At 46.2% G+C, this 27,188-nt stretch overlaps 1 protein-coding gene across 1 annotated transcript; it reads left to right on the forward strand.

Annotated features, from left to right (window-relative positions):
- The first annotated feature begins 7,713 nt into the window (after positions 1–7,713).
- CL46 (collectin -46) lies at positions 7,714–17,545 on the forward strand. The gene is given in 8 exon segments (NM_001001856.1): positions 7,714–7,813; positions 8,229–8,430; positions 12,734–12,850; positions 13,171–13,278; positions 13,601–13,708; positions 14,067–14,183; positions 14,799–14,882; positions 17,098–17,545. Coding segments are annotated over 7 exon segments (1,116 nt in total). The 5' UTR covers positions 7,714–7,813; positions 8,229–8,231; the 3' UTR covers positions 17,481–17,545.
- The last annotated feature ends 9,643 nt before the right edge of the window (positions 17,546–27,188 follow it).

Below are 27,188 nucleotides of genomic sequence, written 5' to 3' on the forward strand. Positions count from 1 at the left end.
AAAAGCAGATACATTACTTTGCCAACAATGGTCGATCTAGTCAAAGCTATGGTTTTTCCAGCAGTCATGTATGGATGTGAGAGTTGGAGAGTAAAGAATGCGGAGTGCCAAAGAATTGATGCTTTTGAAATGTGGTGTTGGAGAAGACTCTTGAGAGTCTTTTGGACAGCAAGAACATCCAACCAGTCCATCCTAAAGGAAATCAGTCCTGAATATTCATTGGAATGACTGATGCTGAAGCTGAAATCCAATACTTTGGCCACCGGATATGAAGAATTGACTCATTGGAAAAGATCCTGATGATGAGAAAGACTGAAGGTGGGAGGACAAGGGGATGACAGAGGATGAGATGGTTGGATGGCATCATCAACTCAATGGGCATGAGTTTGAGTAGACTCTGGGAGATGGTGATGGACAGGGAGGCCTGATGTGCTGCAGTCTATGGGGTCACAAAGAGTCAGACACAACTGAGCGACTGAACTGAACTGAACTGAACAAATAGTACCCAAAAGGCTTTGAGGGAACTTCCCTGGTGGTCCAGTGGTTAAGACCTCCTGCTGGCAATGCAGGAGATATGGATTCCATTGTTGGTCAGGATCTAGGATCCCCCATACCCTTGCTCCATGGCCGAAAACAAAAGAAACAAACCAATAAGCTATGGCTTAAGGGACTTCAAACTGAGGATCCACTGGGGAGAAAACTTGTTTTTCTTTTTTTCGCTATACCATGTGGCTTATGGGATCTCAATTCCCTGATTAGGAACTGAACCCAGGCCACAGGTGTGAAACCCAGGAATCCTAACTACTGTGCCACCAGTTGTTGGGGGTTCTTTGTACCTTTGCACCTTTGTACCAACCCCTTCTTGAACTCTCAAGAAGACCTGATTCTCTTGCTTTCCTCTGGGGTGTATGACACAGCATTTACTCAAATCCTAGTAGTTAATGTTTATCCCTTGGGAATACATGTGGCCTTAAGTGGTTGAGTGGTACAGGCTTATTTGAATGGGTGGTCAAGAAGGAAAGTCCATAAAATAATAAAGGGTTGGGCTGTTTGGGCATGTGATTTATTCCTTTATTCCTTATCTCCAAGTACACCAGTGCTGAACCACTGCTCTCGTAAGTTCTGAAATAAGTGATTATGAAACAGAGGTAGCCAGCATCTTGTGCTTAAGGGCCCTAGGGCCCCAAATACACCTTCTCCTACCCCTCAGGATAACCTAATCATCTCAGGTCTTTGAATTTATCCTTGGTTGGGGTTGAGACACAATTATACCTAGATGAGAACTGTTATTCTCCAAAAGATAGGAAGATAGTGATTTGGGGTATATCTGAGTCTCTGAAAGAGTCATTTGTATCAAAAAAAAACCCTATGATACTGCTTCAATTGGCTTGCAAGACCTGTGTTCTTCTGTTCTGCATGGAGGGAAAGGAAATTCAACATCATCAGAAAAGTGCTTCTCCTGATACAGCCTGAAGGAAGACTGTTGATTCTAACTCAAATGCTTTTTATCTGGACTTGGTGGCTGCTTATGTCTGAACATCTGTCCATAAGAGATGAGCTTACAGTCATATAAGTGGGCACATGAACTGAAGGCATGAATTTCAATCCATGCCTAAACCAAGAAAGGCACCGGAGCCACAGAAGGTGATTTTTCATTTGTATCCCAACTCTTAGCAGAGGGAGAAATGTTTTAAGGAATGCCTGTATACCTGAGGACTTGAGCACTCTGGGCAGTGCACGGAAGGCAGATCACTATTTCGACCTAAGAGTCAAAACATGGGAGCTACTAAGATGTCAACTTTAAGGAAATGAAAGGACAATAAAGGCAATAGTACATGAAGAGGCCCTCCATTCTAGCCAACCAACGGATAAGCCACTCCTAGCCAGGTGTGGACAGTTGTTCTGGATTTGTACCTAGTATACAACAATCAAATGAAAGGTACAAAGAATCTCCAGTTTGACCTCAGAGACATTGCCCTCTGCCTGACAGGCTAGGAGGGAAACAGAGCTGGAATCTTACTTCTTCTGATGTCCATGTCTCTATTTTCCTGCCTGTGTTATGGTTTTAGAAGCAAAGAGCTCAGCATCCAGAACAGAGCAGAAGTGAGTCTATAAATGCTTTGGTGGAAGGCACCACTGCCAGACCTCCCCTGACAGTTCCCAGAGACCAAAACAAAAGCAACCTGCCCACTGCTGTTGGGCTGGACCTCACAGGCCTTCATGCCTTGTAGATGCCCTGCCCTAAGACTGAAGCAAGGGGGAGAGACTGCAACAAAGACATCAATGGTTATTGGACAGGGCATCTTACATGTTCGAAACACATTATCCTAGAGTGATGTGCCAATGTTTATAGCAGCTAGGAAATGGCAGCAATTTTTGGCACTGGGGAGAAGTGTCAATGTGTCCCCCTACCCTTTACAGGGGGAGTTGATGTCAGCTGGGCTTATCTGTTACCAGGGAAACCTGCAGCTAGATCAGCAGCCAGCATGTAGGTGGTTATTAATTAAGCAATGTATGAAATAGGATTGAGCAGTCCTGTGAGTGGAGCAGGGACTGGTCGAGCAGGGAGATGTAGTAAAAGCAAGGGAACAGCATCTCAAATGGGCTGACCATACACTCCATCCCTACATAACCTGTATGACCTATGACCCTTACTGTCTAGGTCCACCCCTCTTCCACAGTATTCCCGGCCTCAGGTATACAAAGATGCACCACAGTCAGATACCACAAATGCAATACAGACAACCACAGCTGCAAATACTGGGAGTCCAAAGAGTAGGAAGTCTTTGGAGACAGCCATTTATCAGGTCAATTTTCATGGAATTCCTGAGGACAAAAACAGCATATCACTGTAGACCCACCATCAGATTCATTCTGGAGTGAGGTCACCATTGTTGCCCTGTCTGCAAATAGATTCTTTACTGCTCAGACTAGACATGAAATGTAAGATGTCTAACAGACTCAATGCAGGGAAGATCATGACCAGTAAGCAAAATACAAGCAGTCACAGCATTCTGACATAATAACACCCCTGACTCGATATTTGTTCTGACTGCAGTACCATTATGCTGTCCAACCTCAGTCCACTTCAGCTAGTGTCACTTCAGCTGGAGGGGTATAACAGAACACAAGGTTAATATAATGGTGCCTTTTCTAGTAGGGGCCCTAGATTAATTTCTTAGTCTTCTTAGGTGGGCCTAGATGAAATCTTTAAGTCCCTTATTCCTAATCTCCACAGGGATGCAAACCCAAAACACCTGGGACATCCATACCAGTTTTAGTCCCAGAGCCACTTACAGTATGTTCCCCTGGGTATAGATCCTGTGGCAAGGACAAAAGTGAGTTATTCTCCTGATCGTTAGCTGGCAATGATACTTGGGTGGTCAACACTTGAACTCTGATGATGTTGAATAGTTTGCTCTGGGTTAGACACCAAGGGAACATTTCATGCAAAGATGGGCTTGATAAAGGACAGAAATGGTATGGACCTAAGAGAAGCAGAAGATATTAAGAAGAGATGGCAAGAATACACAGAAGAACTGTACAAAAAAGATCTTCATGACCCAGATAATCACAATGGTGTGATCACTCACCTAGAGCCAGACATCCTGCAATGTGAAGTCAAGTGGGCCTTAGAAAGCATCACTATGAACAAAGCTAGTGGAGGTGATGGAATTCTAGTTGAGCTATTTCAAATCCTGAAAGATGATACTGTGAAAGTGCTGTACTCAATATGCCAGCAAATTTGGAAAACTCAGCAGTGGCTACAGGACAGGAAAAGGTCAGTTTTCATTCCAATCCCAAAGAAAGGCAATGCCAAAGAATGCTCAAACTACCACACAATTGCACTCATCTCACATGCTAGTAAAGTAATGTTCAAAATTCTCCAAGCCAGGCTTCAGCAATACGTGAACCGTGAACTTCCTGATGTTCAAGCTGGTTTTAGAAAAGGCAGAGGAACCAGAGATCAAATTGCCAACATCCGCTGGATCATGGAAAAAGCAAGAGAGTTCCAGAAAAACATCTATTTCTGCTTTATTGACTATGCCAAAGCCTTTGACTGTGTGGATCACAATCAACTGTGGAAAATTCTGAAAGAGATGGGAATACCAGACCACCTGACCTGCCTCTTGAGAAATCTGTATGTAGGTCAGGAAGCAACAGTTAGAACTGGACATGGAACAACAGACTGGTTCCAAATAGGAAAAGGAGTACGTCAAAGCTGTATATTGTCACCCTGCTTATTTAACTTCTATGCAGAGTACATCATGAGAAACACTGGACTGGAAGAAGCACAAGCTGGAATCAAGATTGCGGGGAGAAATCTCAATAACCTCAGATATGCAGATGACACCACCCTTATGGCAGAAAGTGAAGAGGAACTAAAAAGCCTCTTGATGAAAGTGAAAGAGGAGAGTTAAAAAGTTGGCTTAAAGCTCAACATTCAGAAAACGAAGATCATGGCATCTGGTCCCATCACTTCATGGGAAATAGATGGGGAGACAGTGGAAACAGTGTCATTCTTTATTTTGGGGGGCTCCAAAATCACTGCAGATGGTGACTGCAGCCATGTAATTAAAAGACGCTTACTCCTTGGAAGGAAAGTTATGACCAACCTAGATAGCATTTTCAAAAGCAGAGACATTACTTTGCCAACAAAGGTCCATCTAGTGAAGGCTATGGTTTTTCCTGTGGTCATGTATGGATGTGAGAGTTGGACTGTGAAGAAGGCTGAGCGCCGAAGAATTGATGCTTTTGAACTGTGGTGTTGGAGAAGACTCTTGAGAGTCCCTTGGACTGCAAGGAGATCCAACCAGTCCATTCTGAAGGAGATCAGCCCTGGGATTTCTTTGGAAGAAATGATGCTAAACCTGAAACTCCAGTACTTTGGCCACCTCATACGAAGAGTTGACTCATTAAAAAAGACTCTGATGCTGGGAGGGATTGGGGGCAGGAGGAGAAGGGGACGACAGAGGATGAGATGGCTGGATGGCAACACTGACTCGATGGACGTGAGTCTGAGTGAACTCCGGGAGTTGGTCATGGACAGGGAGGCCTGGCGTGCTGCGATTCATGGGGTGGCAAAGAGTCGGACACCACTGAGTGACTGAACTGAACATGATATAGGTAGGCCCTGGAGTTACTGCTCCTGGAATGTTTAATGACAAGCTCTGTGACTTAAGCTAGCCTCTTGGTTTACAGGTAGAGACAATGGGGTTTCCTGTATCAGTTCTTCCTTATTTTGTCCACTCGTCCTTCTTCTAGCCCGGCAGCAGTAAGGGTGTAGGACAGGCGGAAATGCCAGGGTATGGCATTTTTATCAGCGCATCCTGAACTTCATGGCCTCTAAAGTGGTGTTTTTTTGCACTGTTCAGCAACTTGAGTAGGCCCACTGTAACAGCTTCCACCTGTTGTAAAGCATGTAGGCTGCATAGAGCTGTGTTCCTTGACACTATATCCCTGCTCTGCCCCCTCCCACTCCTGGGACCAGAAGCCCAGAATGTACTAATTTTATTTCGCCATTACCCCAGGTTCAAAACTAACCCTTCATAGTAACCGACCATGGCCAATTCACAAGCCTGTCCCAGTTAGTGTCCATAAAGCCTGTAATTGTTTTGGGGTGGTGGGTCAGGGGTATGTTTGTATTTTGTAGAAAACAATAAAACCAGAAAGGCTCTTGTGTTTTGCCAGTATCACAAGCCCTCCTCCTGCAGTCAGGTGAAGCACAAGCCCAAGTTGCTACTTTTAAACTGGAAGAGCCTCTGAGGTTAATAGGATATCATCAATTTAATGATAGAGAAAGATCTCTCTCACAGGAACCCACGTGCTACAGGATTGCCACCCTGGAATTATCACCACAACTTTCCCTTCTCAGTCCTCATTCTCCAACATCTCTGCACTCATGGGATTTTCTGTAACTTTCTGGCTGACTCACCAATTGTTGGGCATCACCCTGCAGGTGTGCATCCTTATTGATGCCCAGCCTTGAGACCGAAGCAAGAGCTGGGAGCCAGGGACAAAGACGTCCATGGCTTATTAGATAAGGAATCTACGTGTCCAGAAAAGAAGGGTCCTAGCGCAACAGCATACCATGTTCAGCAGAGAGCAGGAAGGACATGGAGGCACTCTTCACCACTTGAGGGAGGAGCCTACCAGTCTAACAGAGAGTTGACGTCAGTTTGTTCATCAGTTGCCAGGGAAACCAGTGTCTGGGCAGCAAGCATGTAGGGGTTGCCAGTAAACCCTGTAATTAATACAATTGGATAGTCATGTGTGTGAAGGAGAGTTGGGCAGGGGATGAACTGAGAGCAAAGAAAGCCATCTTGGGCAAGTAGAGAGTTGTCCTAGATCTAGAGCAGAAAGCAAAAGAGTGACCCCTGCCAGATGGCAGCTCCCCCAGATGCTGTCTCCCACAGGCTGTTGCCTCAGCAGTCCTTCACCTGCCCCACTTCTGCTCAGTTTAGCCAAGCTTCTCCCAGCTCTTTCCTAGGGTCTGAGGAGAAATGTTGAGATGAGGAGGAAGAAAAGTGGGCACAGCAGGTGCTGACTCTTGCAGGCTGCTTTTGCAAGAGTTGTAGATCATTGTGCAACTTACTGTTCTTCTCTGGACCTTGGATCCCTGGACATCATGAAATACAGACACCGATGCTGCCATTTTACTTACAAGGCTGAAGTGGGGAATCCATGAGATCCTGGGCTGAGGTTGCTCTTTGAACTCTAATGTGTGTTTAGTCCTGTCAACGTTAGTGGCAGGTGTCCAGAACCCAGGTGGACACCTGAGCTCAGGTGGGGGTGTAATTGAGTGAGTCAATAATAAGGAAATTACCCTACTTCCCGAAGAGAATTCTCAGGAAACTGGGGCTGAGGGTCACATTATAGGGCAGATATAAAGAGCCAGTGCTTACCCAGGAACTCTAATTTGCCTGGATGTTCTGGAGCCTTAGAGGAAGAAACTGTGAGTGTCTCTGTCCTTGCCTCTTAATTTGTTTTCTAATGTCTGGTGAATATCTCCCTGCCTATGTGGGTGTTGAGGAAGGCAGGGTGTGTGTAGATCTTCCACTCCAGGAGGGTCAGTGCCGGTGGTGGGAACAAGTGAGGCAATAAGGGGTGCTCTTTACCCTTCTCCCTTTGTTTGGTGGGAGATGGGCTTCCAGGACAGGGAGAGGGGGAGAGTTGGATAAGGGATCCAACCAGATCTCTGATGCCATTGTCTGGAAGTCCCCAGGATAAAAGCAATTCATCATCTTCTTGGAAGGAGGCACGTCTCTGGTCAGGAAACCCCTTTCCTCCCATGAGCCTGCTTGGCAAACTTCAGTCCTTTACTAGGTCCTTTGGGCTTTCTTCCAGGTCTCTGTAACTCCCATAATTCTTCTCCATGCTCAAAGCTTTACAGTTTCTCTCTCAGAGAGGAGAAAAGCCCAACACTGGGAGTGACCCATGTCCTGCACCCTGATCTCACTTAGCTCCTGAGTCCCTTTCTGATGGTAACCAGAAGTTCTATTGGACATCGGCTTTCCTCCTCTGCAGCCAGTCTGCCCCTGGTGGCACCCGTCTCACACATCCCCTCTTCCATGAGGCCCCTGTCCAAGTCCTTTCAGGAGGTCTGGGCAGGACTCTGGGTGCACCAGGAACTTTCCTGGTGGAGCCCAGGAATGAAATATCTGGTAAAGAAGCAATCATGCACGATTCTGTGCTTAGGACAGAACTCACTAGGCATTATCACTCTGGCCTTTTGCTTCATATAGCACTTCAGACTCCAGTACTAGCCTGTCCAGAGCAGCAAGTGAGAGGAAACAAGCCAGCATTGTAAGAGGTAAAGCAACCGACTTTCTGGTACAGAAAAGGAGATCAGAGAGCAGACGAGTCCCACCTGAGGGCACTCAGTGAGTCCCTCCTGATGTGACAATGGCCTCAGTGAGGAATTCTACATCCTGGCCACAGTGCCCCTGGCAAGTGTGAATAGACCCAAAAAAGATGACACAGAGCATCTGAGAGTAGATTCATGCTGCTGGCAGACCAGGTCAAAGGCCCAGCTGGTCCACTCATGTCCTCCCTGGCCAGACCTTATCCTAACTTTCCCTAAACTGTTTTTGGAGCCCTGCTACTCTTGGCCCCAGAGGATGGGAGAGGAGATGGGGAAAGGGCTTCTCCTGACCGCCAGGAGCTGGGCCAGCCCTAATCCTCGTCCTTGGACCAAGAGCACCCCCTCTCTCTTTTCCTCTGCCTAGGACATGCTTCTCCTCCCTCTCTCCGTGCTGCTCCTGCTCACACAGCCCTGGAGATCCCTGGGAGCAGAAATGAAGATCTATTCCCAGAAAACACTGGCCAACGGCTGTACCCTTGTTGTGTGTAGGCCCCCGGAGGGTGGCTTGCCTGGTCGTGATGGACAAGATGGGAGAGAAGGCCCCCAGGGGGAGAAGGGAGATCCAGGTAGAGCTGGGACCATGGGCTTTCCCTGATGGGAAGGGGTGGGCCCTGGAATTGTAACCAGCTCCAAAACTCTGAATCTTCTGCTGTGGAAACCTTGAAGATGGTCTTCCCAAGAGGGGAGGTTTCCCCCAGATTTTCAATCCACCTAAAACATGGCTTTACTGGTTGGCAAAGATTGGCTTGCTCAAGCCCTCAGCTCCATAAACCACTGGTCCTGATTCCTCCCCTAGGATCTTCAGACTCTACCCACCTCAAGAATGTACAGTGAGTGAATGGCTGGTATTTGGATCCCCTGCTCCAGAACTCAATGGGCTTCCCAGGTGGTGCTAGTGGTAAAGAACCTGCCTGCCAATACAAGGGACTTAGGAAATGCAGGTTTGATCCTTGGGTCAGAAAGACCCCCTTGGAGGAGGGCATAGCAACCCCCTCATGTATTCTTGCTTGGAGAATCCCATGGACAGAGGGGCCTGGCCGGCTTTGGTCCATTGCATTGCACATGACTGAAGCAACTTAGTACATACATGTAGGAGACAGGAGATGTAGGTTTGATCCCACAGTTGGGATGATGACCTGGATAGGAAATGGCAACTCACTACATTTTTGCCTGGAGAATCTCATAGACAGAGGAATCCGTTGGGCTACAATCCACCGAGTCACAGAGAGTCAGATGCTACTGAGCACAAACCCTCCAAAACTTAACTGTTGTTCGTTCGTATTAAATGTTGCCTCTGCAGAATGTTGAATATTTTTGAACTGATGACAGTGTTGTAAGTTTCAGTTTAATCATCTGTAGATGGGAATAATATCAACCACAAAGTGACAAAGAATTGAGCCAAGGCTTTATTTCTTTGTTGGGTCTTCAAGATAAAGTTATATCCTTCTGCTGTCCCAACCAGCAAATTCTCCTATAGTTTCCAAATGTACTGGTTATTAAAGGAATTGTCTAGAAACACTGAGACACTGGAGAAAATCTGGGTGTTACTGGCAAGAAGTGAAAATTCGATGAACCAGTGACAAGGACGAGGGGACCACCATGGCCCTAGGCCAGGGCTGCGGAGGGATTAACTGAGGTCTTTCATCTTTCTGGAGTTTGTGTTTGATTGGAGAGGAAAGAAATTAACAACATTAAAGCTTAAAAGAATACATAACATCCCCAGGATTTGTAGGGTAAGAGACAAGTATCGTATCTACCTGTCTTTTAGAAATAAAGTAGCTCCTAATATGAATTGGCTGGGGCTTGAAAGGCCGCCAAAAAGTAATCTCAGAGGAGGGGTGGTATTCAAGGTGCCAGCTCTCTCTAGCTCCCAGAAGGCCCCTACATTGAAAAGTATCCCTTCTTCTACCTCCCTGCTCTCATGGGCGCCATGGTTTGTGCACAAGGATGGGCAAGCTCCAATGCTCCCTTCTAAGGAGTGACTTGCTTCCCAGGTACCTGCTGCCCTCCCCAGCCAGGGGGGAGCCCAGAAGAGGCTCAGCCAGGGACCAAGAGTCTCTGCCTGAGCACAGTGCACCAGGGGATTTGGGATGCAGGGCCCATCCTCTGGGCTCCCATTGATTGCCTAGTGAGATCTGGAGCTAAGAGCAGGACACAATGTCCAGCACAGAGGCTCTTACCACCCACCAAATACCCCAGTCTCCCTCCACCTGCACATTCTTGGCCCAGGCAAGCCTGGCCCTTCTTACCCTGGGGGAGTGGTTTCCAGATCTGAAATGTCACCTTTCCTCTCCAGGGCTCTGAATCCTTTTCAACCTTGAAGTCTTGTTTCCTATGAGTATGTGCATGTCCATGGGTTGGGGGTGCTGGGATGGAATGAGGGACATCTCATAAGCTGTTTTCTTCCCTTGTACCTGTGCCTCACAGTTTAAAACTTGATGACAAATTCCTTGCAGACCAGGACCTGGTGCTGACATTTACTTCCTGCTCAGTGCTAGGCAGAAAGCCATGTTCCACAGAGAGATTCTCAGTGAACAGAGAAATGAAATGAGGAAATGAACAAATAAGCGAATGAACAAGTTAGTAGTAACTGACAGATTTCTTTCATTGTCTTTTTGCACATGAATGCTGACTCACAACAGTCAAAAGATGGAAACAACCCAAGTGTCTATCAACATTTATCCACAGTGAATGAATAAAGAAAATGTATTGTATTCATACTATAGAACATTACTCAGCCATAGACTGGAACGAAGTACTGAGATGTGCTGCAAATTGGATGAGCCTCAAGAATGTCACTCCTAGTTTAAAGATGCAGACACAAAGGATCATATATTGTATGTATTTATATAAAATATCCAGAATAGATAACAGAGACAGGCAGCTGCATAGAGGTAGCCAGGGCCTGGAAGGAGGAAGGGACGGAGTGATAAATGGGTATGAAGTTTTCTTTGGGATTAATGAAATAGTCTTGAACTAAAGAGAAGTGGCAGTTGTACAATTATGTCAATGTTCTAAATGCCACTCAATTGTATACTTTAAATGATTAATTACAGGTAATTCCTGAATATCCAGTGGTTAGGATTCAGTGTTCTCACGGCCAGGCCTCAGGTTCAATCCCTGATTGGGGAACTGAGAGCCTGCAAGCTACACATCACAAAAAAAAAAAAGGTTATTTTTATATTATGTGAATTTCATCTCAATGAAAAAAGAATATCCAAACTCACAGAACTGAGTGTATAATTCTTGAATCAATAGGCATTTCTCCCTTTAGTCTTTGAAGGCAAATCTCTTATATTTCAGACTTAAGCAGCCTCCTTAAGGTAATGTGATTTTTTAAATGTTTGGTCATTTTTCCAAAACAAATTAGTACATGGTCACTAAATACAAAAAGAAGAAAATTAAAATTGCCTGAAATGTGCCCCTTAGAACGAACAACTGTTAACACTTGCATATGCTCTTCTTGTGGTTTTTTCAATGTGTGTTACATGTGCACATGCCTGACAATGCATGGACATGTTGAAGAAACTGAATCATATTAAATAGTGTTTATAAGTTTTATCACTTAATAATGAACAATAATGTCATCTATCTTCCATAATGTTAAAAGCATGTTACATAGTTTTTTTTTTTTTTTGGATTAAATAGAATTGATCTATAATATATAGAATCAGATGTACATCATAATGAATTCATATTTGCATATGTTGTGAAATGATTGTCACAATAAGTCATCAACACACATAGTTACGATTTGTGTGTGATGAGAACTTTTAAGATCTGCTTGCTCAGCAATGTTCAAGCATGCAACCCAGGATTACTAACTATAGTAACTTCACTGTACATTGTATTCCTGGGACTCAATTGTTTTTTAACTGAACACTTGTATCTTTTGAAGATTTCTATCCATTCTGCTCACTTCCCAACCGCACCTCTAGCAACCACAAATGTGATCTCTGTGTTGTGAGTATGCTGTTTTCATTCATTTGTTTTTTAGACTTCACATATAAGTGAGATCGTATACTACCACCCTTCTCTGTGACTTATGCTTATTCACTAAGCATAGTGACTTCAATGTTTCCCAATGTTGCCTTGAATAATGCCTGAATAATGTTCCATTGTATATGCACCCTGCATTTTCTACATCCATTCCTCCATCCACAGATACTTGGGCTCTAGGCTGCATCTGTGTCTGGGCTACCATGAATGACATTGCAATTAACTTAGGGGTACATGTATCTTTTCAGGTTAGTGTTTTCATTTTCTTTAGTTAAATGCTCAGAAGGGCAATTGATGGATTCTACGGTAGCTCTAGTTTTAACTTGCTGAGAAACCTCCATGCTGTCTCCATAGTGGCTGCTCCATTTGCATCCCTACTGCACAAAGTTTCCTTTTCTCTACTTCTGCAGCACTTCCTATTTGCTGTCTGATAATAGCCATTCTGAGAGGTGTGAGGTGACAGCTCATTATGCTTTTGATTTCTATTTCTTTGGTGGTAAGTGTCAGGTGTCATTTCTGACAGAAACTTTGGTTCTGGGAAAGGGGGAAGGCAGGGAGTCCATGGTCCGGGGTAAAAGCTGACAGACTTAACTGCCATAAATACCGTGGCCTTGGGGCAGGGGCAGGTGCATTGTATGCAGAGTCAGGTCGTCTAGGTTTGGATCTGCCTCCAACTCTGCAAGCCTGTTTCCTCACCTGTAAAATGGAGATGGAGACACGAATTTTCCTACATCACCACTGGACCAGTCAGCTGAAGGGGGAGTGTCTGCACCCTACAGAACCCTGGAAGTTGCCAGGGCCCTGACCTGCAGGCAGCTGGCTCCTCCTGGGCTGGGATCAGCATTTTGTCCATCTCTTCTGTGGCCACAGGTTCACCAGGACCTGCAGGACGAGCAGGGAGGCCTGGACCAGCTGGTCCCATAGGACCGAAAGGGGACAATGGCTCTGCTGGAGAACCCGGACCAAAGGGAGACACTGGACCACCTGGTGAGCAGCTGGGCATGGAATGCAGGTGTTTGCAGATGGTGTGCTGCCGCTAGGCCATGGAAGTAGGCCTGCACAGATTCTACCTGCACAGATTCTAAAGAAATAGAAATCAAAATCATCCCAGGAGGATGAAGGAGGTCATTCTCAAGGTGGTACAGGGTTATCTCAGGGAAAACTGGAGCTCCTGGGGAGGGTGGAGAGTGAGGGCAACATCTTTAGGAGGAGGCTGCCTGTCTGACTTCTATTACAGCCCTATCTTTTATGCACTCCCACTTCCAAGGAGATTCAGTGTCACTGACTGGGCTGGTCCTTTTTCCCAGGGCCTCCAGGTATGCCTGGACCAGCTGGAAGAGAGGGCCCCTCAGGGAAGCAGGGGAGCATGGGACCTCCAGGCACACCAGGCCCCAAAGGAGACACTGGGCCCAAAGGTAGGAGGGTGGTATGTGGTGGGTGAGGGAGGGAGAAGGGAGGGGTGACGTTGGCAGCCCTGCTGGGGACCAAGGAATGTGCACAGTGCCTGGAGAAGCCTGGAACCTCCGTGCCTGGTAGGCCTGGCCTGGGCCGCTCCCCCCACTTTCCCACACTGGCTGAATTTCCCCGATACTGTTGCTAGAGGACACCAAGCGATCAGGAGCAGTCTCTCAGGTTGCTCTCTCACCTGGAGCTGTGGGTGACAAACTGCACTGCTGAAGAAATGGTACCTGCTGAGCACACTCTCAGCCATGTTTCTCCAATGTGTTCCTTCCTCAGGAGGAATGGGTGCCCCAGGCATGCAGGGCTCCCCAGGCCCCGCAGGTCTCAAAGGAGAGAGAGGTGCTCCTGGTGAGCTCGGAGCCCCTGGAAGTGCTGGGGTGGCAGGTAAGCAATGGACGTGGGGCTGGGCTCATATTCCCCTGTGCCCACCCCCACCACCCTCCAGGTCAGAGCTGGCATTCCAGGGAGAGAGCCAGTGTTGGGTTTCGGGAACTGTCCGTGTCCAGGGAGAGGGTGGTGTGAGCAGCAGGGACTGTCTGCATTCAGGGAAGGCTGGTTGTTAGGTTATGGGACAGTCAGTGTATAGAGAGGATGCAAGATGAAGTTCCAGGCACAGAGGGACATTTGTATGTGGGAGGGTGTACTCCTGGGGATATGACAGTCCATGTGTGGAGGTTGAGGGGGGCACAAAAATGCTAACATATATGTTCAGCACTCACCCATTTCTACTTCTCTTATCCAGGGCCTGCTGGAGCCATAGGTCCGCAGGGCCCTTCAGGTGCCAGGGGTCCCCCAGGACTGAAGGGGGACAGAGGTGATCCTGGAGAAAGAGGAGCAAAGGGGGAGAGTGGGCTTGCAGGTAAGGAAGACTTGGGGGCCCCATTAGGGTATGAGGGCAGGGAGGCGGCCTTATTCAGCTCAGCTCTCCTCTCAGATAACCCATTTCATTACAGGTGGGGGTCAAAGCAGGAAAAGTTGACAGGGTGTATGGCGAGGTGGACTCTGGTCTTAGCCTCTATGACTCACTGGAGGATAACCTGAGCAGATTCTCTATCTGATCTTTATGACAGGTCAACCTCCCTCTCCAGTTCATCAGATAACCTTGAACATCAAATAACTCAATGGATGGGAAATACTCAAGCTATGTGTATTCCTCTCCTACAACCATACCACCCCCTGCAATGCAAAAGGAAGTGCTATCAGATTCCTGGAATTTGGAATTAAAATGACATCTGGTTCACTGTCAGTGAGGCAAGGGACCTGTTCAGGGGATATTGTTCAGAAGAGAACCCCGGGAAATCCCATGGACGCAGAGGCCAGCTAGATCAGAAGAGGACTTCCTAGGTCTCTGTTCCACCTCTTTACCCCACTCCCAACTGGCGTCCCCACCTGGACTTTCTTCCCTCGAGGCCTGGGCTCTGAGTGACCCCAGACTGTTCTGGATCTGTCTTTACATGGCCTCTCTCTCCTGCAGACGTCAATGCTCTCAAGCAGCGGGTGACCATCTTAGAGGGACAACTACAACGCCTCCAGAATGCCTTCTCTCGGTATAAGAAAGGTGAGTTCCTGGACCTGACCCTAGCCAGGCCCTGAGCGTGAGCCTCAGAATTAGTCTAGGCTTGGCGTGTAGTATGCTTGGCTGGGCCTAATTGGACTTGCTGGGACCATGACTGGGACTGGACCTAGACCTGGGGCAGGAGCGGGGCTAAGGACAGTGCTGGGGCAGAGCTGTTCCCCACGTGCTCCAGAAGCTCAAGTAGATGCACGGGAAAAGGAGGAGGATGTGGTTTGAGTCATCCGTTCAGCCGACCTTACCCCGGCCTACCCTGGCGGGTTCCTATAACAGACAAGGGGACATGCAACCTAGGATGCATTTCTTCCCTCTGTGGGGCCAGGTATCCAAATGCCCAGAGAAGAAGCTGCACAGCCCAGGGCAGCAGAGAATCCAGACATGACCCTGAGAGCAGAGGTGGGATGCTGCCTGTGGGGTTCAAGGCTGCTCAGACCTATCCTTGGTGTGTGGCCAAGTATCTTACCCTAAAGATGTCCCTGGGTCTGGAAGGAATAGGCTGCCTCAGTCTCTGGCCAGTCCTGGACTCCCCTGCACCTCTTGGGGAGTTTAAAGCAGAGATTCTTCCCTAAGCCTGGATCCTAAGCAGGCAGAGGCCTCTTGGAGCACACACCTGAGTGCCCTGCGTCTTTGGGATGCTCCATCAACTGCCCTTCCTCCTTCTCTGCTCTCCCTGATGACAGCTTTGAATGCACATCACTTATCAAACCTCACTGACCCAAAAAAAGTAGAGTTTTCTGAAGAAGCAGAGCATTAAGGGGCCTGATTGGGTGAGACATAGGGTTAGCTCCTAAGAACTCAAGCCAATTAAGTACTGAAGTAGTGGAATGAGAATTCTCAGCAGTTTATGTGTTCCTTCTTGCACAATCATATTTACATACCAATGTACTACCTCATTCCCTGGTAGCTCAGCTGGTAAAGAATCTTCCTGCATTGCAGGAGACCTGGGTTTGATCTCTGGGTCGGGAATATCCCCTGGAATGGAAATGGCAAACCACTCCGATATCCTAGCCTGGAAAATCTCATGGACAGAAGTCCCTGGTGGGCTTCAGTACATGGGGTCAAAAAGAGTTGGGCACAACTTAAAACCTAACCCTTCATGCAGACTTATATAAACAAAGGTGAACTTGGGCATATGTGCTGGCCACCTGTGTGTATGTAAACACCATCACTCAGTCCACACCACCTACATACATGAACACACATGCAGACATATGCACACCCATCCTGATGGACCTTGAGTCAGCCCATGTACCTTCAGATGGACACACGGATGTATTCACACATGCACACACATACCCACCCAGATGCATGGGACATAAACCAATCATCGCACACAAGCTTGCACTGACCTTGTCTGGGGCTGTCTGGGCGCCATCCAGACTACGTGGAAAAACTGGTCTCTGATTGCTTGTTGAAGTTACTCAGAGGAAAAGGGCAGTGGGTCAGGGTGCAGCCTGGGTTCAGAACCAGTCCAGTGAGCCCTCTTAGGAGCCCAGAAGATTTCCATGCAGACCCTGGAAGTCAGAGTGGTGTGGATGGGATGGAATAAAAAGAGATACTTAACAGGTCACATCAGGGTTGCTGTTTTGCAATGTACCTTTTCCTTAGAAATAAGGGATTAGACTCTGAAAAGAGATATGACTTTCCCTTATCACCTGAGATGTCATTGCCAGGATAGGGCTGAACACATGACTTTCTGAAGCCCAGACAGGAGTCTCTCCAAAGCTGTTCCCACCGTGCCCTCCCGCTCCCACATAGAGCTCTCAGATGTCGTCATCCCCTGCTCAGTGGTCCAGGGAGGCTGACTGGCCATAGGTTCACCTGCGAGCATATGGAAGCCAACACTGGACTGCCCCCAGTGCAGAGATCAGCACTTGGCTGCTCTCAGATGCACCTCTGTCCTCCCCTTTCTCCTCACCCCTTCACACAGCACAGAACCGCTCAGACAACTCCACATGCCCAGTCATCATGCAAGGGTGAGACTGAGCCACCTGGTTGGTGTTTTCCACACTCTTAGGAACTGCCCTGACCTCTACAGTGTCGTTTCCCTGTCAAAGTCTTTCCTATTTACACAGTAATTAAAATGCCTTGCTTTTGTTCTATCTGGTGCCCTGGTACCCTCGTGGGAGCTGGGGACTCCAGTTGAAGCACAAGATCTAGGTGCTGCCGCATCCCCAACCTGAATCTCCTCTTGCCCTAGCGGTGCTCTTCCCTGATGGCCAGGCTGTTGGGAAGAAGATCTTCAAGACGGCAGGTGCTGTAAAATCATATTCAGATGCCCAGCAGCTCTGCAGAGAGGCTAAGGGACAGCTGGCCTCCCCACGCTCTGCAGCTGAGAACGAGGCCGTGGCACAGCTGGTCAGAGCCAAGAACAATGATGCTTTCCTGAGCATGAATGACATCTCCACGGAGGGCAAGTTCACCTACCCCACGGGGGAGTCACTGGTCTATTCCAACTGGGCCAGTGGGGAGCCCAACAACAACAATGCTGGACAACCAGAGAACTGTGTGCAGATCTATCGGGAGGGCAAGTGGAATGACGTACCCTGCAGTGAGCCACTCCTTGTGATCTGCGAGTTTTGAGCTCCCCCACCCACCCCAGGGAAGGGGCAGTGCCCAGAGCTGTGAGCTGCCAACATCCCAATAAAAAGTTGACCCTCTGCTGCTCACGGCTTCCCCACTGAGCCACGGGATGAGGCCACAAGCCAGGCCTCCTATGGAACTCCTCCCTCAGAATAAAGTTTGAAACTGGCTTCACATCTGGAAGATCTGTCACAAAATAGGGTGCGGTGGGGGTGGGCAGCTTGCTGACTCAGGGGAAAGGCTAAAAGGAGGTCTCCAAGATGCCCTTGTTGAAAACTTCAGAGTCTCCTCCTCAACAAGACAGGTGTCTAGCCCTCCACGTCTGCCAAATATGGACTGCATTTGACCCCACTAGTCACTGCTACATCCTTCCCTTTTCTCTTCTGCCTTCAATCTTTTTATCCTTCAGCCTCTTTCACTCTTCTCTCCTCCTCTCCTGGACATCCACAGAGAGGAGCAGGCACCTCAGCTCTGGCTAACACTCTACACAATGGTGAAAAATAAAAAGATTTTTCTCCAAGATCATTGTCAAGACAAGGAAAGTGAAAGTGAAAGTCTCTCAGTAGTGTCCAACACTTTGTCAGCCCATAGGCTAATCAGTCCATGGAATTCTCCAGGCCAGAATACTGGATTGGGTAGCCTTTGCCTTCTCCAGGGGATCTTCCCAACCCAGGAATCAAACCCATGTCTCTTGCATTGCATTCAGATTCTTTACCAGCTGAGCCAGAAAGATACCCTCTCTTTTTTTAAATTTATTTTAATTTGAAGTTAATTACTTTACAATATTGTATTGGTTTTGCCATACATCAACATGAATCCACCACAGGTATACACATGTTCCCCATTCTGAACCCCCCTCCCTCCTCCCTCCCTGTACCATCCCTCTGGGTTGTCTCAGTGCACCAGCCCCAAGCATCCAGTATCATGCATCGAACCTGGACTGGCGATTCGTTTCATATATGATATTATGCATGTTTCAATGCCATTCTCCCAAATCATCCCACCCTCTCCCTCTCCCACAGAGTCCAAAAGACTGCTCTATACATCTATGTCTCTTTTGCTGTCTCGCATACAGGGTTATCGTTACCATCTTTCTAAATTCCATATGTATGCCTTAGTATACTGTATTGGTGTGTTTCTTTCTGACTTACTTCACTCTGTATAATAGGCTCCAGTTTCATCCACCTTATTAGAACTGATTCAAATGTATTGTTTTTAATGGCTAGGTAATATTCCATTGTATATATGTACCACTACTTTCTTATCCATTCATCTGCTGATGGACATCTAGGTTGCTTCTATGTCCTGGCTATTATAAACAGTGCTGCGATGAACTTTGGGGTACACATGTCTCTTTCAATTCTGATTTCCTCAATGTGTATGCCCAGCAGTGGGATTGCTGGGTCATAAGGCAGTTCTAGTTCCAGTTTTTTTTAAGGAATCTCCCCACTGTTCTCCATAGTGGCTGTACTAGTTTGCATTCCCACCAACAGTGGAAGAGGGTTCCCTTTTCTCCCTCCTCTCTCCAGCATTTATTGCTTGTAGACTTTTGGATAGCAGCCATTCTGACTGCTATGAAATAATACCTCATGGTGGTTTTGATTTGCATTTCTCTGATAATGAGTGATGTTGAGCATCCTTTCATGTTTTTCTTAGCCATCTGTATGTCTTCTTAATATTTAGAGAAGAGCTAAGGATATCAGCCCTGGGATTTCTTTGGAAGGAATGATGCTAAAGCTGAAACTCCAGTACTTTGGCCACCTCATGAGAAGAGTTGACTCTTTGGAAAAGACTCGGATGCTGGGAGGGATTGGGGGCAGGAGGAGAAGGGGATGACAGAGGATGAGATGGCTGGATGGCATCACTGACTCAATGGATGTGAGTCTGGGTGAACTCCGGGAGTTGGTGGTGGACAGGGAGGCCTAGTATGCTGTGATTCATGGGGTCGCAAAGAGTCAGACACGACTGAGTGACTGATCTGAACTGAACACCTACCCTACTCAAACTCTTCCAGAAAATTGCAGAGGAAGGTAAACTTCCAAAGTCATTCTACGAGGCCACCATCACCCTAATACCAAAACCTGACAAAGATGCCACAAAAAAAGAAAACTACAGGCGAATATCACTGATTAACATAGATGCAAAAATCCTTAACGAAATTCTAGCAATGAGAATCCAATAACACATTAAAAAGATCATACATCATGACCAAGTGGGCTTTAACCCAGGGATGCAAGGATTCTTCAATATCCACAAAATCAATCAATGTAATACACCACATTAACAAATTGAAAAATAAAAGCCATGTGATTATGTCAATAGATGCAGAGAGAGCCTTTGACAAAATTCAACATCCGTTTACGGTAAAACTCTTGAGAAACCAGGAATAGAAGGAACATACCTCAACATAATAAAAGCTATATATGACAAGTCCACAGCAAACATTATCCTCAATGGTGAAAAAGTGAAAGCATTTCCCCTAAAGTAGGGAACAAGATAAGGGTGCCCACTTTCACCATTACTATTCAACATAGTTTTGGAAGTTTTGGCCACAGCAGTCAGAGCAGAAAAAGAAATAAAAGGAATCCAGATTGGAAAAGAAGAAGTAAAACTCTCACTGTTTGCAGATGACATGATTGTCTACATAGAAAACCCTAACGACTCCACCAGAAAATTACTAGAGCTAATCAATGAATATGTGGCAGGATATAAAATCAACACACAGAAATCCCTTGCATTCCTATGCCCTAATAATAAGAAAACAGAGAAATTAAGGAAACAATTCCATTCACCATTGCAACGAAAAGAATAAAATACTTAGGAATATATCTACCTAAAGAAACCTAAGACCTATATATAGAAAACTGTAAAGCACTGGTGAAAGAAATCAAAGAGGACACTAATACCATGTTCATGGATCGGAAGAATCAATATAGTGAAAATGAGTATATTTCCCAAAGCAATCTATAGATTCACTGCAATCCCTATCAAGCTACCAACAATATTTTTCACAGAGCTAGAACAAATAATTTCACAATTTGTATGGAAATACAAAAAACCTCGAATAGCCAAAGCAATCTTGAGAAAGAAGAATGGAACTGGAGGAATCAACCTGCCTGACTTCAGGCTCTACTACAAAGCCAGTCATCAAGACAGTATGGTACTGGCACAAAAACAGAAATATAGATCAATGGAACAAAATAGATGCCCAGAGATTAAACTACACACCTATGGACACCTTATCTTTGACAAAGGCGGCAAGAATATACAATGGATTAAAGACAATCTCTTTAACAAGTGGTGCTGGGAAAACTGGTCAACCACTTGTAAAAGAATGAAACTAGAACACTTTCTAACACCATACACAGAAATAAACTCAAAATGGATTAAAGATCTAAACGTAAGACCAGAAACTATAAAACTCCTAGAGGAGAACATAGGCAAAAGACTCTCCGACATAAATCACAGCAGGATCCTCTTTGACCCACCTCCCAGAATATTGGAAATAAAAGCAAAAATAAACAAATGGGACCTAATTAAACTTAAAAGCTTCTGTACCACAAAGGAAACTATAAGCAAGGTGAAAAGACAGCCTTCAGTATGGGAGAAAATAATAGCAAATGAAGCAACTGAAAAACAACTCATCTCAAAAATATAAAAGCAACATCTGCAGCTCAATTCCAGAAAAATAAACGACCCAATAAAAAACTGGGTCAAAGAACTAAATAGACATTTCTCCAAAGAAGACATACAGATGGCTAACAAACACATTCAAAGATGCTCAACATCACTCATTATCAGAGAAATGCAAATCAAAACCACAATGAGGTGCCATTTCATGCCAGTCAGAATGGCTGTGATCCAAAAGTCTACAAGCAATAAATGCTGGAGAGGGTGTGAAGAAAAGGGAACCCTCTGACACTGTTGGTGGGCATGCAAACTAGTACAGCCACTATGGAGAACAGTGGGGAGATTCCTTAAAAAACTGGAAATAGAACTGCCTTATGACCCAGCAATCCCACTGCTGGGCATACACACCAAGTAAACCAGAATTGAAAGAGACACATGTACCCCAATGTTCATCACAGCACTGTTTATAATAGCCAGGACATGGACACAACCTAGATGTCCATCAGCAGATGAATGGATAAGAAAGCAGTGGTACATATATCCAATGGAGTATTACTCAGCCATTAAAAAGAATTCATTTGAATCAATTCTTATGAGGTGCATGAAACTGGAGCCTATTACACAGAGTGAGTAAGCCAGAAAGTAAAACACCAATACAGTATACTAATGGATATATATGGAATTTAGAAAGATGGTAACGATAATCCTGTATGCGAGACAGCAAAAGAGACACTGATGTATACAACAGTCTTTTGGACTCTGTGGGAGAGGGAGAGGGTGGGATGATTTTGGAGAATAGTATTGAAATGTATAATATATATGAAACAAATCGCCAGTCCAGGTTCGATGCATGATACTGGATGCTTGGGGCTGGTGCACTGAGACGACCCAGAGAGATGGTATGGGGAGGGAGGAGGGAGGGGGGTTCAGGATGGGTAACACGTGTATATCTGTGGTGGATTCATGTTGATATATGTCAAAGCCAATACAATATTGTAAAGTAATTAACCTCCAATTAAAATAAATAAATTTAAAAAATTAAAAATAATTAAAAAATCAGCAGAAACATAAAAAAAAGAAAAGAAAAGACCGTGATGTTGGGAAAGATTGAAGGTGGGAGGAGAAGGGGACAACAGAGATGAGATGGTTGGATGGCATCACCAACTCAATGGGCATGAGTTTGAGTAGACTCTGGGAGATGGCAATGGATAGGGTGTGCTGGAGTCCAAGGGGTCACAAAGAGTCAGACACAACTGAGTGACAACTGAACAAACAGATAGTACCCAATATTCTTTGGGGGAGCTTCCCTGGTGGTACAGTGGTTAAGACTTCCTGCTTGCAATGCAGGAAATATGGATTCCATTGTTGGTCAGGAACTAGGATCCCCCATACCTTGCTCCATGGCCAAAAACAAAAGAAAGAAACCAATAAGCTATGGGTCACAGGGACTTCAAACTGAGGGTACACTGGGGAGAAAACTTGTTTTTCTTTTTTGGCTTTACCATGTTGCTTATGGGCTCTCAGCTCCCTGACCAGGAACTGAACCCAGGCCACAGCTGTGAAACCCAGGAATCCTAACCACTGGGCCACCAGTTGTTGGGGGTTCTTTGTACCTTTATACCAACCCATTCTTAAACTCTCAAGAAGACATGATTCTCCTGATTCCCTTTGGGATGTACAAGACAGCATTTACTCAAATCCTAGTAGTTATTTATCATCCCTTGGGAATACATGTGGCCCTAAGTGGTTGAGGGGTACAGGCTCATTTGAATGGATGGTTAAGAAGGAAAGTCCATAAAATAATTAGGGGTTGGGCTGGGTGGGCATGTGATTTATTCCTTTATTCCTTATCTCCAAGATACACCTATGCTGAACCACCTCTCCTGTAAGTTCTGAAGTGATTATGAAACAGTGGTAACCAGGATCTTGTGCTTGAGGGCCCTAGGGCCCCAAATCCACCTTCCTCAAATCCACCCTCTCCTACCCCTTGGGATAACCTAATCATCTCAGGTGTTTGACCTTATCCTTGGTGGGGATTGAGACACAATTATACCTAAATGAGAACTGTTCTCCAAAAGGTAGGAAGATAGTGATTTGGGGTATATCTTAGTCTCTTTTGGAGAAGGCAATGGCAACCCACTCCAGTACTCTTGCCCAGAAAATCCCACGGATGGAGGAACCTGGTAGGCTGCAGTCCATGGGGTCACTAAGAGTTGGACATGACTGAGCAACTTCACTTTCATTTTCTGTTTCATGCTTTGGAGAAGGAAATGGCAACCCACTCCAGTGTTCTTGCCTGGAGAATCCCAGGGACTGGGGAGCCTGGTGGGCTGTCATCTATGGGGTCGCACAGAGTCGGACATGACTGAAGCGACTTAGCAGGCTTAGCAGTTAGTCTCTTTGGATACAAATGAAAGAGTCATTTGTACCCAAAAACCTATGATCCTGCTTCAACTGGCTTGCAAGACCCTTCTGTTCTGCATGGAGAGAAAGGAAATTCAGTCTCATCAGAAAAGTGCTTCTCTGATACAGCCTGCAGGAAGAGTGTTGATTCAAACTCAGGTGCTTTTCATCTGGACTTGGTGGCTGCTTATGTCTGAACATCTGTCCATAAGAGATGAGCTTATAGTCATATAAGTGGGCACATGAACTGAAGGCATGAATTTCAATCCATGCCTAAAACCAAGAAAGGCATCTGAGCCACAGAAAGTGATTTTTCATTTGGATCCCAGCTCGTAGCAGAGGGAGAAATGTTTTAAGGAATGCCTGTATACCTGAGGACTTGAGCACTCTGGGTAGTGAAGGGTAGGCAGATTACTATCTGAGCTAAGAATCAACAAATGGGGGCTACTAAGACATCAACTTCAAGGAAATGAAAGGACAATAAAGGCAATAGTACATGAAGAGCCCTCCATTTTAGCCAACCAATGGACAAGTCACTCCTAGCCAGGTGTGATGGAGAAGGCAATGGCACCCCACTCCAGTAGTCTTGCCTGGAAAATCCCATGGACGGAGGAGTCTGGTAGGCTGCAGTCTATGGGGTCGCTAGGAGTCGGACACGACTGAGCGACTTCACTTTCACTTTTCACTTTCACGCATTGGAGAAGGATATGGCAACCCACTCCAGTGTTCTTGCCTGGAGAATCCCAGGGATGGGGGAGCCTGGTGGGCTGCCACCTATGGGGTTGTACAGAGTCGGACATGACTGAAGCAACTTAGCAGCAGCAGCAGCCAGGTGTGGACAGTTGCTCTGAATTTGCACCTAGTATACAATGATCAGATGAAAGGTATAAATCAAATCCCCAAGATTTGACCTCAGAGACACTGCCCTCTGCCTGACGGGTCAAGGGGGAAACAGAGCTGGATTCTTACTTCTTCTGATGTCCATGTCTCTATTTTCCTGCCTGTGTTATGGTTTTAGAAGCAAAGAGCTCAGCATCCAGAATAGAGCAGAAGTGAGTCTATAAATGCTCTGGTGGAAGGCACCACTGCCAGACCTCCCCTGACAGTTCCCAGAGACCAAAACCAAAGCAACCTGCCCACTGCTGTTGGGCTGGACCTCACAGGCCTTCATGCCTTGTAGATGCCCTGCCCTAAGACTGAAGTAAGGGGGAGAGACTGCAACAAAGACATCAATGGTTATTGGACAGGGCATCTTACATGTTTGAAACACATTATCCTAGAGTGATGTGCCAATGTTTATAGCAGCTAGGAAATGGCAGCAATTTTTGGCACTGGGGAGAAGTGTCAATGTGTCCCCCTACCCTTTACAGGGGGAGTTGATGTCAGCTGGGCTTATCTGTTACCAGGGAAATCTACAGCTAGATCAGCAGCCAGCATGTAGGTGGTTATTAATTAAGCAATGTATGAAATAGGATTGAGCAGTCCTGTGAGTGGAGCAGGGACTGGTTGAGCAGGGAGGTGTAGTAAAAGAAAGAGAACAGCCATGTCAAATGGGCTGACCATACACTCCATCCCTATATAACCTGCATGACCTATGACCCTTACTATCTAGGTCCACCCCTCTTCCACAGTATTCCCGGCCTCAGGTATACAAAGGTGCACCACAGTCAGATACCACAAATGCAATACAGACAACCACAGCTGCGAGTACTGAGAGTCCAAAGAACAGGCAATCTTTGGAGACAGCCATTTATCAGGACAATTTTTCATGGAATTCCTGAGGATAACAACAGCATATCACTGTAGACCCACCATCAGATTCATTATGGAGTGAGGTCACCATTGTTGCCATGTCTGCAAATAGATTCCTTACCACTCAGACTAGACATGAAATGTAAGATGTCTAACAGACTCAGTGCAGGGAAGATCATGACCATTAAGCAAAATACAAGCAGTCACAGCATTCTGACATAATAACACCCCTGACTGCGTTTTTTGTCCTGGCTAGAGTACCATTACTCTGTCCAAACTCAGTCCACTCCAGCCAGTGTCAAAAAACACTGGAGGGGTATAACAGAACACAAGGTTAATATAATGGTGCCTTTTCTAGTAGGGGACCTAGATTAATTTCTTAGTTATTTTATGTGGGTGCAGATGAAATCTTTAAGTCCCTTATTCCTAATCCCTACAGGGCTGCAAACCCAAAACACCTGGGACATCCATACCAGTTTCAGTCCCAGAGCCACTTACAGTATGTTCCCTTGGGTAATCCTGTAGCAAGGGCAAAAGTTATTCTCCTGATTGTTAGCTGGTAATGATATTTGGCTGATCAGCAGTTGAACTCCGATGATGTTGAATAGTTTGCTCTGGTTTAATACAAGGTAGGTACGCCCTGTGCTGACTGCTCTTGGAATATTTAATGAAAAGCTCTGTGACTTAAGCTAGCCTCTTGGTTCACAGGTCGAGACAGTGGGTCCCTGTATCTGCTGTTGCTTACTCAGTCCACTCGTCCATTAGGCTGGCAGCAGTAGGGCTGTAGGACAGGCGGAAATGCCTGAGTATGGCATTCTTATCAGCCCATTCCTGAACTTCATGGCCACTAAAGCGGTGTTTTTTGCATTGCTCAGCAAGTTGAGTAGGCCCACTGTAGCAGCTTCCACCTGTTGTAAAGCATGTAGGCCGCATAGAGCCTTGTTCCTTGGCACTATATCCCTGCTCTACCCCCTCCCACACCTGGGACCAGAAGCCCAAGGGCACTCTTTTTCTTTCGCCATTGCCACAGGTCCTAACCAAACCCTTCATGGTAACCGACCATGGCCAATTCACAAGCTGTCCCACTTAGTGTCTCTAAAGCCTGTAATTGTTTAGGGGTGGTGGGTCAGGGGTATGTTTGTATTTTGTAAAAAACAATAAAACCAGAAAGGCTCTTGTGTTTTGCCAGTATCACAAGCCCTCCCCAGGCAGTCAGGTGAAGCACAAGCCCAGGCTGCTACTTTTAAACTGGAAAGAAACTGAGGTTAATAGGATGCCATCAGTTTAATGGAAGAGAAAGATATCTCTCACAGGAGCCCACTTGCTAGGGGAATGACACCCTGGTATTATCCCCACAACTTTCCCTTCCTGTCCTCATTCTCCAACATCTCTGCACTCACGGGATTTTCTGTAGCTTTCTGGCTGACTCACCAATTGTTGAGCTTCACCCTGCAGCTGTGCACGCGTGTTGATGCCCAGCCTTGAGACCGAAGCAAGAGTTGGGAGACAGGGACAAAGATGTCCATGGCTTATTAGATAGGAAATCTTACGTGTCCAGAAAAGAAGGGTCCTAGCTCAACAGCATACCATGTTCAGCAGAGAGCAGGAAGGACGTGGAGGCACTCTTCACCGCTTGAGGGAGGAGCCTACCAGTCTAACAGAGAGTTGATGTCAGTTTGTTCATCAGTTACCAGGGAAACCAGTGTCTGGGGCAGCAAGCATGTAGGCAGTTGCCATTACACCCTATAATTAAGAGAACTGGATAGTCATGTGCGTCTATGGGGTTACACAGACTCGGACATACTGAAGTGACTTAGCAGCAGCAGTGAGTGAAAAAGGGTTGGGTAGGAGATGAACAGAGAGCGTAGAAAGCCATCTTGAGGCAAGTGGAGAGTAGTCCTAGATCTACAGCATAAAGCAAAA

Source organism: Bos taurus, chromosome 28 (genome assembly GCF_002263795.3).
Source record: "Bos taurus isolate L1 Dominette 01449 registration number 42190680 breed Hereford chromosome 28, ARS-UCD2.0, whole genome shotgun sequence".
In the NCBI taxonomy this organism is placed as follows: Eukaryota; Metazoa; Chordata; class Mammalia; order Artiodactyla; family Bovidae; genus Bos; species Bos taurus.